This window comes from Podarcis muralis, chromosome 3 (assembly GCF_964188315.1).
Source record: "Podarcis muralis chromosome 3, rPodMur119.hap1.1, whole genome shotgun sequence".
Taxonomy (NCBI): Eukaryota; Metazoa; Chordata; class Lepidosauria; order Squamata; family Lacertidae; genus Podarcis; species Podarcis muralis.
In genome coordinates this window covers 90,309,842-90,328,406 of record NC_135657.1, presented here as the reverse complement: position 1 = coordinate 90,328,406, position 18,565 = coordinate 90,309,842, and the positions used below count along the sequence as shown (strand labels likewise).

Genomic DNA, 18,565 nt, shown 5'->3' with positions numbered 1-18,565 from the left:
TCAGAGTTTCTTTCTCCATTGTAGCGCAGCATTAGGAAGAGGGGAAGATATCTTCCTAGGGCACCGTGTGATGGGAAGGAACATCCACTGTTTACAAAAGCACCACTCTTCCCTCTTGCATCCTGCCACTGCTGGGAAGTTGGAGAACTTGAGAACAAGAAGGAATGCTTTTTCCTGTGCATTATGAGCATGGCAGCAGTGTGGGAGAGGGAGGAGGGGTGCCTTTGCAAGAGGAAGAGGCACTTTTGATTTTGCCAGGGACTGGAGGGCAGTTTCAGAAGGTCTGAGCGCTCGCCGGCCTTAAATGTGATGTCAGCAGACCCACGTTTTAGAACGCAGGTCACTAGTCACTGATCAGGCATATAAAGCAGGGGCGTATTGCAAAGTCCTTCCCCATGCCATGCTTTCTTCTCCAAACACCCACCCCAGAGCTGCAAATCTACCATATTTTTCGCTCTATAGGACGCACTTTTCCCCTCCAAAAATTAAGGGGAAATGTGTGTGCGTCCTATGGAGCAAATGCAGGCTCCTTGGCTTCAGCGATAGCAACGCGAAGCTTTCGAAGCGCAGAGGGAGCGCTCTCTCCACGCTCCAGAGGCTTCGGCGTTGCTTTCGCTGAAGCCTGGAGAGAGAGGGGTCGGTGCGCGAGTTCCCGCTGCGCTCCGGAGGCTTCAGGTTCCTTTCGCTGAAGCCAGGAGAGCAAGACTCTCCTGGCTTCAGCAGAGAGGGAGAGCTGCGCAGTGCTCCTTCTGCCAAGCAGGAGGAGAAATGGAAGGGCAACCGTTTCTCCTGCCGCTTTGCTGAAGGGGTGCTGAGCAGAGAGGGGGAGAATTTTTTTCCCTTGTTCTCCCCCTCTAAAGCAAGGTGCGTCCTATGGTCCGGTGCATCCTATAGAGCGAAAAATACGGTAAATGTTATATGGGCTGTACTACATATTTCTAGAGTAATATTTTGTTAATGTATAAGGAGGCTTGTGCACGCAGAGAAAAAGGATAAGAAAGGATTAATTTGGGCATGCTGTTTAATTTGGGTGTGTTTTGTCCTGAACCTGCAGCTAATTAAGCATGTGAGAATGAGTCAGGGAGCATGTGAGAATGACTCAGCACAATCTACAATTTAAATGCTATTGTGTTTAAGGCAAGTTTGTCCTTGGGCCCTGCCCTGGGCCAGAACATACTCTGTAAGAAGACTGCATGCTGCTGGAAAGGCTGTATCTACAACTTAATGTAACTGAAACTGCATTAGACAGTGGTACCTCGGTTTAAGAACAGCCCTGTTTACGAACTATTCGGTTTATGAACTCCGCAAAACCGGAAGGACTGTCCCGGTTTGCGAACTTTACCTCAGTCTAAGAACAGAAGCCGAACGGTGGAAGGGCACCGGCGGCGAGAGGCCTCATTAGGGAAAGCACGCCTCGGTTTAAGAATGGTTTTGGTTTAAGAACAGACTTCTGGATTAAGTTTGTAAACCAAGGTACCACTGTACAGTCCAAATACAGCAACTGACACTTCCTAGCTCTATTTGGTGTTTCTCTGTTCTTTTGGCACACTCCGATGTGCAGGAGGATGGGCACTCTGCATATGCCCCAAAGTATTTCATTTATGGGAGTATGCTTATGTTTTGCTTATGTTGCAGTTCACAAAATTCCTAAGAGAGAACAAGCAACCCAAAAGCCAGCTCTTCTCGTGAGCTCAGTATAGAATCAAGTGTTGAGCAAAACGCTTTTACCCTTTCGTTGGTAAGAAAGTGCGCCATCTCCTTAATCCAGTTTAGCTGTTCTCTTCTGTATTCTCTTGTTCTAGTTGGGTACCATTCTGTTTTGAAATGGGGCTTTCAGAACTGCACACAGTTGCTGAATGCAATACACAAATGTGCTGATCCTTCGCCATCAAGGTTTGTGCTCCTACACCCGTAACAATTCCAGCTTTACTCATTCTCTTACCAATTTCCAGGAAACTGGAAGCTACTATTATTTATTAGATTTCTTTTTTCCCCAAAGGAGCCCAGGGTAGCAAAAGTAGGTTGACAAGACTGCGATTTCCTGGATTGTCTCTGGTAATTTTCTGAGAATAGATACTCTGACTACATTCCAATCCACAGGTTAAAAGGTTGATTTTAAAACATTGCATAGTAAAGTAATGTATCGCTCATGATCATCCTTTTTTTAAAAATATAACTGCTAGGTAATATTAATTAAGAAGCACATAACCCATTCTGGCAAACATTGTATTAAGCAGTTCTGTGTTTATAGAACACTAGCTAAAATGGCGATAGGCAACTTGGCTGGAATAAAACAGGTCTGATCCTGATCTGGGCTTGACTTATAGATTTATAGCACATTTAAAAAATATATTGTATGCTAATGGGCAAAAGAAATTCCTGAAAACTGACCCTGTAGAGGGGATGGCACTTGTCCCTGAAACATGGTGCCAAATGAGCGTAGATCTGCAGGCTGTAGTAATAACTTGCCAGCTGGAGAGATAAAGCAGAAGGAGATTGCTTTTCAAAGCACTTGTTGGCATCCACCACCTGGGAAGGAAAAAAAGGAGAGAGTTAACTTGGCTAAAACAACATCACAATGGCAAGCTCAACAAACTCTTTAGTAGTTGCTCTTCAATGCTCAGCCGGTAGAGCATGTGACTCTTAATTTCAGGGTTGTGGGTTCGAGCCACACGTTGGGCAAAAGATTCCTGCATTGCAGGGGGCTGGACTGGATAACCCTCATGGTCCCTTCCAACTCTACCATTCTATGTTTTTATGAATGATGAGATAGAGACACCAGTGTCAAAGAAGGTACTCTGGGAAGAAGAGAAGGGGATGTGGCATGTCAAGTTGTTATTTTTTAAGCATCCATTTAGAAGACCAGATATATATATATATATATATATATATATATATATATATATATATATATATATATATATTTCCCTTCAAAGAGCCCCAGGGGTTTCTCCTCATCTCCACCCCAACTTCTCCATGTCTGGGAAGGCTTCCCTGAACAAAGGCGTTTTTAGCAGGTGTGGAAAAGAATATAGTGAACTGAGAGCTCTCAAGCAGAACCAACCGCAGACGGCATTGCATTTGGCACCAAGGAATAACTGGGAGCGCATTTTATGGCTCCTGATCACAACCTTTGCAGCTGTGTCTTTACTTGGTAAATTTTGAATGTGCAGTGGGTGGCAGGGCTTTGGGAAAGCTGCCTAACAGGCCAAATTGGGGTCCCTGCCAGGTCTAACTGGGGGGAGGGGGGGAACCAAAGGTACTTCACCACTTTCAAAGTGTTTTATAGGGTATAAATTTTATAAGGTATAAATAAAGCAACAACAACAATAATAATAATGAAATAGGATGCCCCTAGTTTCATTGGAGGAATGTTGGAGGGTATGAACTTCTGGATTCAGACTGAAGCCAAGCAAATATGTGAAATATTAGAGCCGTCAAGTTTGACTGTAAGACTGAAGACATCTCAGCTGTGAACATACCTGAGGTAATGCAAGTAAGTATGCAAGGGATAGGGTCATGTCATTTGGCAAAGCTTCACTGGCCAGCTGCAACAGCACTGCAACAGAGGAAAATAAAAAATAAAACCTTTCAACTACTGATCCCACTCTGCGCTTCCCACATACCAAGATTGGAAATTTCCTCACTTGCTATATTTCTGAAGATTCTAGATTTGTGTTTTAGTTACAGGTTGGTAGCCGTGTTGGTCTGCCATAGTCAAAACAAAATAAAAAAATTCCTTCCAGTAGCACCTTAGAGACCAACTAAGTTTGTTCTTGGTATGAGCTTTCGCGTGCATGCACACTTTTCATGTGCATGCACACTTCTTCAGATACTTCTTCGTATCTGAAGAAGTGTGCATGCACACGAAGGCTCATACCAAGAACAAACTTAGTTGGTCTCTAAGGTGCTACTGGAAGGAATTTTTTTATTTTGTCTAGATTCATGTGTCCTGCATGCATTCAATTAAGCACTGATCAGTGGGGCCAAAAACAGATAATGTGTAATTAAAACTGCAAGCCCGCTTTAGCTTAACTCCCAGCCAAAGTGTTTACGCGTTATCAGAACAAGATGAAATAGTGCCGTGGCAGATGTTAAAACAGAATGGCTGGAACATCTCTCATGCTGATTTACAGCACCAAAATCGGCTGGCTGTAAAACCACAGCCACAACGTAAGTTATGAACGTTTAGGAAAACAGGCAGCAGAATAGCGTGAAATATGTTGTTTCCTACAGCCTGAACATCTGTATTTCTTATCACCTGCTTTTTATGTGCCACGAGACTCAATTATTAATCAACTTTTTATCACGAGGAAGAAAGCAGCAAGCATTTTGCCGTTTTACAAATCATTACAATGGAAGAGTTATGGGTGTACCTGGAAATATATGGTTATACACAGCAGCAGGCTGGGATGCTAAATATTCCTAAACTAATGAAAGGAATTAAGTAGCATCGACAACTATTCCTAAGCCATGCTGATCACAGGAAGCTGACTTATACTAAGCCAGATCACTGGTCCCTCTAGTTCAGGGGTGGCAATGTGAGGCCTCCGAGATGCTGTTGGACTACACCAAAGACCTCAATTCAAATATAATATTGTATCTATTCATAACCAAGGGTGCAATCTTATGCATCTCAATCTTAAGTCTTACTGTGTGGTTATGATTGCAGGCTAAATTTCTCTGGTACTCAAACTAGATCCTATATTCCTGACAGTATCTGAAGGTAACAAACATCTTAAAAGCAACAAACATCTCAATTTTCTAACATCCTAAACTTCTTTGGAAATCGGTACAGAGCACTGCAAAGTGATATTTGGCGCAGGAAAGGAGGCCATCCTTAGAACAGCATCCATTGCAGAAGACAGAAAGGAACTGCAGATATCAAGTCCTTAACTATAGCAACAGAGCTGCAGAGACACCCATCCCCCACCCCCAATTTTGGAAATTAACCTCCCACTCCTACTGCCCTGTGTTGTGAGAATGGTTAAGAAGGGAACACCATTTTGCAGAATCCACATTGATGCAAGCAATTAGGAAATAGACACAGACAAGAATACCTGGGGAATAATCTATCTATCTATCTATCTATCTATCTATCTATCTATCTGATCTATCTCAAACTCACACTCTCACTTAAACTGCACTAAAGTGGCTTGGCAATATGGCCAGACCAATACAGTGGAACCTTGGTTTTCGAGCATCTCAAAAGCCGAACGATTCGGAACCCGAATGCCGAAAACCTGGAAGTGAATGCTTCCATTTTTGAATGCACCTTGGAAGTTGAACGGCTTCCGAGGTGCGTTTCTCCATTTTCCCCATTGAAATTGCTGACCGCTCATTGCGCCTCGGTTGTCGAACATTTCAGAAGTTGAACAGTCTTCCGGAACGGATTACGTTCGACAACCAAGGTTCCACTGTGTAGCTCAAGTTGGTGCAACACTGTGGCAGAAGATACAGATCATAGGCTTCATGTTGCCCTGGGTTTCAAAGAGTGATGTGGATTTACTCTAAAACAAATAATAAATGTTCATGTCCTTCACAAAAACTGCATAAGAAACTCTAGATTTTTGTCAGGTTTTTCCTGTTTTCTTTGATCCACTAAGCGCTCTTTTTTTCTTATTAAAAAGCAATGCTAGTTGTCTCCAGATCAGAATTTAGTAACACAATTCAAGACTTCCATGACAGAATTATTCTGTCATGTTTCTGTGGTTATCCAAAGGCCTCCATGGATACCATAATGATAGGGAAATGGAGTTTCTCTCTCATAAGGCTTTTGCAATACTTCATCTGCAGAACTTTTCTTAAGAATAGCCATTACATTATTTCTTCTGTACAGTACAGAATTGATTTCTGGATTGGGCCCTTTTCTGGTGAATTATTGCACTCAATGGATCACACAATGGCATCTTATACACATAAATACACCAGTTTGCTCGTGTGCTTTGTCAATGGTGATTGATTTTCCTGGAGAGCCAATGCTCTCAGAACTGCAAGTAGCATTTATCTGCACGACATCAAGTCAGTTATAAATGAGTGGCTTATATAAATGTCCATACAGGTACAATTGTGTTTAGCAGAATTAATTGGTGTGATTTTTCTCTTTTAGTAACCATGGCGGAATAAACACCCTTTTGAAAATTGCTCGCCAGTACAACTGAAGTGAGTGTTTTTTGTTTGTTTCAATTATGTCATCATATTTCCAAGTTTTATTAGGATGTTCTGGATCTACTGAATCCTGAATACTTTTTTCTCATACTCCTCCTAAGATCCATGGACATCTCAATCAACTTAGACAGGATTATTAAGCTGTGTTAAAAAAACTAGTTTTTGTGGGGTGGAGTTAATTTCTCATAATCAAGCTGTCCTCATTTTTCATGGCAAAACTTCCACGGCAAGTAGCATTGGAATATTTCCAATTTGGATGCACATAGTTCAGCTTCTGAAGATGAGGGATGCATACCACAACTGAAGACTTCCTCGGTTAGTTGGCCATAGTTTCCCTTTACAGTCAAACCAGGAAACTATGATTACCACATTGGGAATAAGCTAGGATCTAAACCCAACCTATGACTATGATTCCCTATCCCGATTTGTTCAGCTAATGGTAATCATTGTTTCCCAGTTTGGATGTAGTGAGAAATATGGAAAATGAATCCAAGAAGAGAGGAGGAGACAGGCAATATGAAGACAGAACAGGCAAACATAAGTCTCGTGCATATTTCACCTTCTTGAGACAATACGAGCATCCAAACTGAGGCATCCTTTTTCAAAGGATACTTACAAAACACAAATACTTGTAACAGTTTAATTTTCAACTGGGAAAGAAGGTCGTTAAGAGCCCCCTCTCCACTTCCTCCCTCCCACTCAATGAAGCACAAAGGAGAACAGTGTTCGTTTTATGAATCACCAAGTGCAATCTTCATATAAAATACTTACTCAATTGTAATGAAAAGATCTATGCATTAAAAAAAAGTGTGAATGCGAGGAGTGAATCTGAAGTCAAGTCAATTATAATTTTGGCAAGAAAAAGAAAGGAATAGTCAATATGGGTTGTGATTGCAAAAGTGGACTGTTCTCTGCTGAGAGAGAGCAACAGCAAAATTACACATCACTGCTCATCAAGCTGAGGCTGTGTATCACATAACTTAAAAGAAAGCACCAAGAATATCAAGTTCCAAGCATGACTGCATTATTAGGAATGCATCTCACTCACTCAACTCTCGCTCATTCACACATACAAAGTTGCCAAGGCACATGTCAAGCTATCAAATTAATAACGGAAGTAGATTTATTTGCCCATATTACCTGTATACTGAATAAGGAGGATGCTTGGATGAGCAACCTGTATCACATAGCCACAGTTCTCCGACAAGTCAGTAAAATTAATGAACATGTGTCTTCGAACAATCAGAGCACCATCAAACATTTGGGATTCTCCCTGGGTTGCAGAACATTCTCTCCAAAAGTCCCTGATTTCTGATCTCCATTGTTAATTATTCAAAGACCACAAAGACCCATTGAAAACAGACATTGCGACAAAACAGATATTGCAATGCAAGTCACGTCGGATGAAGAAGCAAGGGGGTGGAGAGGGATGTTCAATCAGCACTGACAATGCAAGCAATAATCTAGAAGAATTCCTCCCCCAGAAAACTGTGCTCTGAAGAATGCGGGGGTCCCATAGAAGCTTACAAGGGATTCCTCAAATGAGAAACGCAATAATGGTGGAGCAGCTTCTTAAAACTGCTGGCCACACCAATTTTCTCCCATAACCTTTGGGAGGGTGGTTTCTGTGTTCATTTACAATTCAAACAGTATGGGTGTGAAACTCAATGTGACTGCCCAATGCCCATCATCCTATGTGACCCCCACACTGGATTTTCTTGGCAGATATGCAAGGCTCCCTCACTGGACCAGCTCTTACAGTTTCAAGGTACAGTGGTGCCTCACAAGACGAAATTAATTCGTTCTGTGAGTTTTTTCGTCTTGCAAATTTTTTGTCTTGCGAAGCACCACTGTACAGCAACATGAGTTGCTATGAGTTAACACCGCAAACTTGCTAGACGTTTTCGTCTTGCAAAGGAAGCCCATAGGGAAATTCGTCTTGCGAAGCAACTCAAAAAACCAAAAACCCTTTCGTCAAGTGAGTTTTTCGTCTTGCGAGGCATTCGTCTTGCGAGGTACCACTGTAGAAATTTCAAAGATAAGTGATCTAGACATAAGTTAGAACACCACCCTGTGACAAATATATACCACCCACCTACCCATGAAGAAAGCAAATAAGCACACACTGTACCTTCTGTGGCAGGAAAGAGGTACTGCCCTTCACTTTTAGTCTCCGCAAGCTTCCCAGTTCTCAGCAATACTTCTGCAAAACTTTCCAAAGGATTGTGCTGATACGTGGTATAAGTAACTTCATTCTACAGAACACAAATTTTAAGCACAAATTATAACCAGCGTTCGCTGCGTGTTTGATTTCTCTACTCTTTCCCATTATTGCAATTAGGTGCCGTTTACACCAACCACTCTCTCGCCCTTGATGCTAATCAGATCTGATTGACTGACTAGCCAGTAATTTATTTATTTTTTATCCACGGGTCTCAAGTCTAAACACTCAGACTCGAAGTGTTTCATTGCCATTTGGTGAGGGGGCTTTGCATGCCCTCTCAACATGCTGAAAGAGGGCGTGAAGGGGGTTGTGCATAAATTCTGCCCTCTGCCTGTCCTCTTCTGACATTTGTGCATTCAAACTCTATCAGAAGAAGGACTTTCGTACCAATGTATCCAGCTAGGGCTTCTCCACGCAAGGTGGGAAGCTTGCTGTAACAGTCCTCTCTGCACCTCCTTTTAATACGTGGAGGGTGGGTCGTGTGGATAGGCATTTATTTATTTATTTACCAACTATTTTACAGGTCGTAAACTTACATCTGCAAGGTATGGATCATCTATCAGAGATTCATAAAATGGATGGCAGCCTTGCTTTTCTACTGCTTTATTTGCTCCAGTGCTGCCTTTTAATGCATCTCCAAACTCTTGACCCTGTTTAGGGGAGGGAAAGAAGACGGAGAAGCCCAAATATTAAGACATCGTAAGCTCTTACCTGGAAAAGTCCTCACATTTCAACAAATGTTAAAAGACAAGATATCCTAACAGATGAGTGCACATGTTTAAGTAGTGATGATAAAAGCCTCTTACAGCCGTACCTTGGATCCTCAACGCCTTGAGACTAAAACGTTTTGGCTCCCGAACGCAGCAAACCCAGAAGTGAGTGTTCCGGTTTGAGAGTGTTCTTTGGAACCCGAACGTCCGACGTGCCTTCCACGGCCTCCAATTGGCTGCAGGAGCTTACTGCAGCCAATCAGAAGCCGAGCTTTGGTTTCCGAATGTTTTGGAAGCCAAACTGACTTCCGGAACGGATTCCGTTCGACTTCCTAGGAACCACTGTATTTGCAACACTCAAATTAAAATGCATGTCTAGGACCAGGGCTTTTTGCAGCTGGAACTCACTGGAATTCAGTTTTGGCACCTCTCAGGTGGGCGCCATTGCCATTCTAAGAGAATGAGGGAAGTGTTCATGGTGAGTTCTGGCACCTCTTTTTCTAGAAAAACAGCACTGTCTAGGGTCCACATGAATAACATGTCTTTGTACTTCTAATTCCTCTACCCAGGTCCCTTTAAGTAAATTAGTGTTAAGGGTAGCAGTAGAAAGCTAAACGTGAAGAATGAAGCAACAGTAATTTGCCATGGTCAAACAGCTGAAAGATAAGGGTAGGGTTACTTCTTACATGTAATGGCCGAAGATAGGTCAGTGACTTCTTCCACCACTGTCGATCACTGACGGCATGCAGCATAGCTTTTGTGGTCAGAGTTGTATTAGAAAGGACCTTCATGGTTTTAGCTGTGGTCCACTGCAGTAGGTCAGCAGACTGACCAGAGGAAATGCTGGTGCCAACCTATGAGTTTATGCAACACACAATCCTTAGTACAAAGCTGCCAAACAGGTTACTTTTTTATTATAACTGGTGCAAAAACATGCATCAAAAGTCTTTCAAAGGTTGTAGCTGGGGCAATTTCAACCACCACACTCCTAGTAAGTGGCAGGATTTGATATAACACAAGCGCAGTAAACACACAGACACTGAATTTAGTACTGGAAGTATTTTTAGCACTGCATTTTCTACTCTTGAATAATAATAATAATAATAATAATAATAATAATAATAATAGCCTTGCAGTTAATAGCCATTTATGTTTCACACTGTTATGAAAGTTTGTTCAGATTGTGCACTAGTGCTAGAAGATAGCAAACCGCTGATTACAACAGACTAATGAAACCAGCAACAGATGACATTATGGGCGCTTTGCCCAGTTACCAGTGATTGGGGAAAAGAGTGAGGACATAAAACAGCAGATTGCTCAGAGCAGAAATGTTTCGTTCTCAACTCCTTGAGTTTATTGCAGCTATAGAGTCCAAAGAGGTTCAGCAGTAAATCAGGTGGACTGAAGTTTCACTCAAAGGTTTATAGAAAATGGCATACTTGTCTATACAAAAGGCAATACTTTCCAGTCACTTTGAAAAAGGATATTTGAGTACTTCATGAAAGGCGGGATGCCACTCTGGAATGAGGACATTTTCCCCAATGGCAGGTTGAGTAGTACACTGAATATGTTTCTGGTTACTTAAGAATAATATATTCTGAGGAAGTAAATTAATAATAAGGATACTACTTGTAAGTGTACGTAAAGTATGCCACTTCTTTGAGAACCCTTTGTCATTCTCCTCTTCAAACACACGCTTGCCAATGTGTGCCACTTTTTTGGGCAGAGAAACGCCTCAACAGCACCTCCAAAAGTATATCAGCCAAATCAGCACACCCTCAGCAAATAAAGATCAAGGAAAAGGCCAGTGGGGGGCTTGGCCCCTCGCCCCCCAGTGGCACCCCTGACAGAACCCACGCACCCATATTCCTCCTGCACATATTGGCCAGATTGGGATGCAAATCAAGATTATGTTGAATGGAAGATCATGTGAGGAGGAGGAGGAGGGAGGAAGGAAAGTCTCTGGAAAGCACAGAAATACACCTATTGGTACCAACTAAGTATATATTAAATGACATCTCCTGGGAAGTAAATGCATGAACATCATATCACATTTCAGCTAGCATTCTATCTTAATTCCACTAATTTGGATGGAAAAGTTATGTGTTAAATGCTAAAATGTGTTAAATTTTTTTAAAAAACCCATAATTGTGATGATGATTTGAAAAGCTGAAAGTATAGGGTAAAAAAAGATATCAAAAGAAGTATTGTGGTGAGGGTTTTTTTAAGGGGGGGCTGGGGAGAGAATAACATTTCTATATGCAACAGAATGCCTAAGTGTGAAGCTTTCCATTATTAATAGTGGTAAAAAGATATAAAGAGGAGGCCTCCTGCCAACCACTGAATAATCAGTTGGAATTTTCAGTTCTTGCTTCTCTAACTGAAGGGACCCCATGCTGAGCAAAATATGGCAAAAATTCCACTCTGCTTAGAAAATAAATGGCAAAAGATGCACTGAGCTGTATTTAAAGACAGAACACAGAAGCTACCCCTTGGAGCTAATTTTATACACTTTTTTAAAAAAAGGGTGAGAAAATGAACAGTTGCTAAAGAGGAAATCTATGATCTTCTGCTGGACTTTAGACTGCTTGACCACCAAGGCAGGGAGGGGGGCGGAATGCAAACAGTAATATCTGCTGGGTCAAAAAAGTCCTCTTTAATTCGTCATTTGGCTTTCTGTAGCCCTCTTTTTTCCAATCGAGATCAAAGAACTTTCAACTTAGCTCTGAAAAGAGGAGGCAGAGGGCATAAGCAGTTGTCCCTTAGGAAGAGAGCTGGGCGACAAACCACGCTTGCAACTGGCGTGATATTCAGCAGGCTGCCCTTGTGAACGACCATGCTGCGTAAGTCAAGTCTTTGTAGTGTTCCTGCAGTTTTAGGTCTTTCTGTTTTTCTAGAGCATAGCTTTCCAAACTGTGTGTCGCGACACATTAGCATGTCAGCTGCAGCGTATAGGTGTGTCATGTGAATGCTCATCACGCTCCTCCCGGGGCTGGAAAGGGGTTAGTTTAACCTCCGGTTTGCTGGTAAAACTGCGTCACAAAATGATGCACGTCTAAAAAGTGTGCTGCCAACATGAGAAGTTTGGAAAGCTCTGTTCTAGAGTGACGCTTTCCTGATTGACAAGGAGGAGTATTCAAATTTGAGAGGAATCAAATGACTCAACTTATATATATACATGCATCCATAAACACTTCTGATGCATATAACACAATAGTTTGGAACCTTTAACACCTGTCTTTATAAAGATGCACTTGAGCCACTATAAACCCACGAGACTACGGACCAAAACAATAAATTTAAAAAATCCATGCATACTCCTTCTCCATCACCAACCACCCCCCCAGTTATTTATCCACACGTGAATAATTCCATTTGTAGCTCTATCATTACAGATGAATTCCTAAAGAAAGCAAGTTGCAATTTTTACAAGTATTTGCAGTGAAGCATTTATAAAAAGCAAATAAAACGGCATTTAAGGGCTGGAGCAATACACGGCCACTTGTAAGCACCTTCCCGTGTTAATAAGACCATGCTCAGTAATTATACTTTCATATTACCATGACATATAAATAAAATACTTGTCTCTACAAAAAGATACATTAGTATTAAGTGGCTTATGTGTAAAGTTGCCCCCCATTTACTTGTCGTGATTTACTGTAATTGTTACTTTAACCATTAATGACTAACACACACCATTTTACGGCTAAACACCATCTTTTAAATAATCCTGTAATGGTGGCTATAATATTCTAAAATACTTTTGACTAATCAAGGCCTTAAACTGCTTATAATGAGGGTTATTTTTGGTTTTGTCTGAGTACTTCTAAAGTAGACGAAGAAATTATTTCCATGTGTAACTGCAGCTGAAGGTAAAAGGAAGAAAAGAGGCAATTACAGAGGCGTTCTCTGTATCTTGCTGAAATATCTCTTCAAAACGAAGTCTTAAATACATGACAAACCACACAGCAAAGACAGCATACCCATTTTCCCATTTTCCCAGTTGCGCATGGTCACACAGAAGGCTTATCTCTCTTAATTTTGTAACCCGAGTGTAATGAAATGGGTGATTTAGCCATCTCAGTCTAACTTCAGCAAATATTTGGGTAAAATCCTATCCAAACAATAATAAATCAGGTTAGGTGACATAGATCCTCATGATGCAGCTCCTCTGTTCAAAGCAGAGCCATTTAGAAAATAAAAATAAAAATACATAGGCACATATAAGGATTTCAAGTTGGCTCCAACCTAAGGAAGCTGGCCTTTTCACTGCACAGGACTTAGCTGCCATTATGAAGCCAACAAGGAGCTTGTCTACACAAGCGCACACACACACCTGTCAGCTTCTCTTTTATCTCTCTTCCAGGACAACAGATTTGCCTCAAATTTGCCACCCCAGCCAACCGCCCCATTTGTCCTCCCGTAAATACGACTCTGGTTATAGTTACTGTGTGGTCTAAACAGAAGAAAATATGATTATATATTTTACACAGTGGCATACCCAATCCTCACCACCCCATTTTATCCTTACAATAACCCTGTGAGGTAGCTTAGGCTGGGACACAGCAACTTGGCCCAAGGTTACCCGGTGAGATTCATGGCTGAGTGGGGATTCAAACCCTGGTCTCCCAGGTCATAGTCCAGAATTCTAACCACTACACCACGCTGGCGCTCTCAATTGAGTACCGGAATGCATTTAGTACATTTAGAATGCACTCCGATTTAGCATTGAATGCATTTTACGAACAAGCTCTTTGGCTCTTGTCTGCCCCAAAAGTTTAGTTGTGTGTCCCCCACCCACCCACATAAACACGCTAACCACTGCGAGTGGCAAACTGGCATTTTTATTTTTGTCAGTTTGGATCGAATTTCTGCCTGAAGGCAGCCCTGTTTAGGGAAGTTTTAAATGTTTGATGTTTTATTATGTTTTTCATCTGTTGGGAGCTGCCCAGAGTGGCTGGGGAAACCCAGCCGGATGGGTGGGCTATAAATATTATTATTATTATTATTATTATTATTATTATTATTATTATCCATCCCAATTGCAGCTGTGTGACCCCAAAGCCCCAAGCAGTGCTGAGGACAACATAGGTTGTGAGCCAAGGTGGGGAGACTCTACATAATTGTGATGCCCATTGGCTATAAACAATATTGACTGATTGACTCTGCATAAAAGGGCTTTGAAGACAGAAAAGCTAAAGGGACAGGGACTGCAGAAGGTCAATGAAATGCAGATATAAAGCTGGTAATGTGCTGAGAAACAAAAAACTGAAAAACAAGGGAAAGAGGCAAAGGCCTGATGAAAGGGGAACAGAGGAAAGAAACCAGGAGCTTCTAAGCTCACCTTGTTTCCATCGCTAGACCAGTGATCAGGCTAAAAGATCCAAATGAATTTTAAAAATCCACAGTGCTTTAAAAAACAAACACACACACACAATTTACCTCTACAGAAGACTCTGTTTTCATTCCACTTGCAGGTCTGGAGGTATTTATGTTTTCCCATTTTTCTGGAGGCCGGATCTGGTAGTTGACTGTGTGATAAAGAATCTAAGGCAAAACAAATAACCTATCTGTTAAATTGTTTACTATAATTTATAAGTTATAAAGTGTGGTGAGCCACTTCCCTTCTGAAGATTGCTTATTTAAAGCCCAGCCAGCTCTGTCTTATGTGCAGAGGGTGGTGTACCCCAGGGTTTTGCGTGTGTGTGTGCATACACAAACACAGTATCAAGTTCCAAACAAAATTTTAAAAAGAGCCAGATTTCTGATCCCGGAGGATCCACAAACCTCATCTACCTGTTCATCTAAATCTACATAAAGATGTAGCATTGGCTGTCCCTAAATAGATGACAAGTCAGATATCAAACAGCGCTTACAATGATGAATAAATAAATGAAAGAACCTGGCTGGGATGGGTGAAGGTACACTGTTAAACGCATTTTATGTATTTCAGGAGAATAGTGGCAAAGTATGACATCGTCATAGAACTAGTAATAATATACCATGAAGGATTATGATGGATGTGATTCTTGATAGCAAGAAACTTGGGGCCCCACCTGGAGGAAACATTTAAATTGGTAGCTAAACCACTTTATGCAGTCATGGCTTCTTGCAAAGGATCCTGGGAATTGTAGTTTGTGAACCATGGTGGGAGTTGTTAAAGGTAAAGGTAAAGGTACCCCTGACCATTAGGTCCAGTCGTGACCGACTCTGGGGTTGCGGCGCTCATCTTGTTTTACTGGCCGAGGGAGCCGGCGTACAGCTTCCGGGTCATGTGGCCAGCATGACTAAGCCGCTTCTGGAGAACCCGAGCAGTGCACAGAAACGCCGTTTACCTTCCCGCCGGAGCGGTCCCTATTTATCTACTTGCACTTTGATGTGCTTTCGAACTGCTAGGTTGGCAGGAGCAGGGACCGAGCAACAGGAGCTCACCCTGTCACAGGGATTCGAACCGCCAACCTTCTGATCAGCAAGTCCTAGGCTCTGTGGTTTAACCCACAGCGCCACCCGCGTCCCTTGGTGGGAGTTGTTAGCAGGCCCCTATTCCCCTCACAGAATGGCAGTTCCCATTCCTCTGGGAGAAGAGTGATGGGCTGTTAAACCACTCTGGCAATTGTCTAACCCTGCCAGGATGCCTCCAAGGGTCTAATGGTACTTAAGCTGCTCCCCTGATGCTAATCCGTTGGGTCCCGATAAGGAGGCTTCTTGAAACAAATCCCGTTGTCCCAGAGAGAAAGAAACGCCTGTGAGGGCATACCTTTCACTGACACCTGACACACAGAGAGCCTACTTACAAGGCTTGTTTGATAACAGCTACGGTATAAATTAAAATGAGCTCGAAACTCCTGTTTTACATTTTTCAATGGGCGCAGGCTCACTCTGACCAGCGTTGTAACTCAAGGACTTGGGACTCTAGGACTAACACCCATTTTGAGAAAGAACTGTGGAAGCCACATGTTGAAAATGGAACTTCATTCAAAACCAAAACCATATACCATATTTTTCCGTCTACAAGATGCCCCCATGTATAAAATGCCTCCTATTTTGGGGGACTCCGATTTAAGAAAATGGGGGGAGATGTAGCTGTGTATAAGATGCCCCCAAATTTTTGACATTATTTTTTAGGGGGAAACCTAGCCTTATACACAGAATAATACAGTATATATAAAAAACAAGATTTCAACCCAGGTATTTGCTAAAAGCAGTATTTCAGTCCAGTAGTAACAAAGCGTAGGAGATATGACTTCAGAACAGATTTATTTTTGTTTCGTTGTGCATTTTAAACAAGGCTTTTAGAGAATCTAGACAGACCTCAGTTTGCAGAGCACTGCTCGCTGCCAGAAGCGGTTCAATGGCACTTGGGGGACAATGTGTCAAAGCATAGGCTATGAGCTCCTGTCGGACGGCCATGTCTTGGTAACCTTCGGCTTGTCCTAACTGGCTGCAAACCTCCCAACTGTTAGAGTACCCTGATACGGATGAAACAAAACAAAACAATTACAAAACTGAAATTAAGATCAAAGATTGAGAAAACTCAAATTAAGGACTGAGATTACAATCAATCAATCAATCAATCAGAAATTGAAATTACACCAGCATTTCAAATTTGAAGAGTACCACAATTCAGTTTTCAATGGAATGGTTATGAAAGCCTGACCTCATTCCATATCAGATACACTGATTCTGTACCCTGCATATGAATTTTAACAGCTCAGAAACATGATCATGTCTATACATTAGCTATCAGAGACACCATCCTGCCTTCAATTTATTCTTTCTGTATAGAACCCAACTACATTTCATTACTACACAACTTCCATCACCCTGCAGCAGACATCACCATGAAATGCTTCAAAAAATAGAACAAAAAGAGGAACCTCATGTATCCAACTTTGAGGCTGATGCATTCAAAAAACAGTAATTTGCCAGCTTGCATAAGGATAAAGAGTTTTATTCATCCAATTTATATTCTACAGTTAATGCGCTGAAATAGACTGTTTAAATTAATCGTTTCTCAAGTCCCTTGGATTCAGTGGCTCTACTCTGATAATGACTTCATCAGGCTCCTCTCAAAATATTTGCCATTTTATACAATGCCAGAAAATCCACAAGATAATTTTTTTTTGGGGGGGGGGGGAGGTTGGGGAGGGGGGGGAGAAGAGGAAATTCATTCCCACCTGAAGCCATAAGCTCCTGGCAATGCATATTTGCTGCTTTGTAATCCTGAAATTGAAGAGCTTGTTCAACTAACAGAATCAAAACTTGTCCTTTTCTCTCCATCTGGTCATCACCTACAAAAGTTAGCAGAATTATTGTTAAACGATTAGAAAATCAACATCGGATTAGTAATAATAAATAAGTAACGAAGAATGTGACGGGCAGCCCACACAATTATGTGTGAACACAATGCAAAGGATGGCGATAGCAGGAAGAGGAAGAGGTGCCACCAAGCAAATCGACCAAAATAGTTCATTTTAAAGCTCCAAACCAGAGCCTATTCAGACCCTGAATCTCCCACTACAGTGGTACCTCGGGATGCGAACGGGATCCGTTCTGGAGCCCCGTTCGCATCCTGAAGCGAACACAACCCGCGTCCCGCCGTTTCCACGCACGCACGTGACGTCATTTTGACCGTTACTTCTGGGTCGCCACGGAGTGCAACCTGAAAATACTTAGCTTGAAGCACATTTACTTTTGTGTCTTCACAAAAATGCGAGCCTTAGGCCACACTCCAAGACTGTTATATACAAGTATAGTACATTCTAGAGCAGAGTTTCCCAAACTTGGGTCTCCAGCTGCTTTTGGACTATAACTCCCTTTATCCCTAGCTAGCAGGGCCAGTGGTCAGGGATTATGGAAACTGTAGTCCCAAAACAGCTGGAGACCCAAGTTCAGGAAACTGTTCTAGAAGGTGAGGAACCTGTGGCCTTCCATGTGTTGCTGACTTGAATGCCTGACCATTGGCCATGTTGGCTGGAGCTGGCAGTCCTAGGCTGCACACACATTAGACATTTAAAGCACATTCATCCTACAAATAATCCCGGGAACTGTAGTTTGCCCCTCACAATGCTGCAATTCACAGCATCCTGAACAAATCACAGCTCCCAGGATTCTTTGGGGTAGTGGGGTGTGTTTTAAATGTGTGGTGTACAACATCTGGTGCACCGCAGGTTCCCCGTTCTAAAATAAGGGATAACTTCAAAATTAGGACTATCTAGCAATTGTGACCTTTAAAACCATTGCAGCTGAGGTGAAATGCATGTGGCTTCCATGGGGTCCTACACTTTTCCTAATAGATTTAAAACCCAACTGGGAGACGAGCCTCTCAACTGCCATGAGAGAATGGAAGGAGCCATAGCCCAATGTGAGTGCTTAATGTAAGTTTCTTAAATTGTTCCTCAGGTATTGCTAAGGCAATAAATAAAGAATGATTTGTTTCTGTTTGAAAGGAACGTAGACGTAC

At 42.0% G+C, this 18,565-nt stretch overlaps 1 protein-coding gene across 2 annotated transcripts in view; it reads right to left on the bottom strand.

Annotated features, from left to right (window-relative positions):
• Positions 1-18,565, bottom strand: part of NBAS (NBAS subunit of NRZ tethering complex) — a 191,182-nt gene that overhangs the window by 64,281 nt on the left and 108,336 nt on the right. The window contains exons 33-40 of one of the 2 annotated variants that reach the window (XM_028722567.2): positions 17,280-17,393; positions 16,414-16,571; positions 14,545-14,649; positions 9,789-9,956; positions 8,929-9,042; positions 8,300-8,423; positions 3,483-3,559; positions 2,392-2,529 (exon numbers count right to left, since the gene is read on the bottom strand). In XM_028722567.2, coding sequence (XP_028578400.2) covers positions 2,392-2,529; positions 3,483-3,559; positions 8,300-8,423; positions 8,929-9,042; positions 9,789-9,956; positions 14,545-14,649; positions 16,414-16,571; positions 17,280-17,393 — 998 coding nt within the window. The remainder of the gene's footprint in view (positions 1-2,391; positions 2,530-3,482; positions 3,560-8,299; positions 8,424-8,928; positions 9,043-9,788; positions 9,957-14,544; positions 14,650-16,413; positions 16,572-17,279; positions 17,394-18,565) is intronic. The other variant, XM_028722568.2, reaches the window with a different exon arrangement.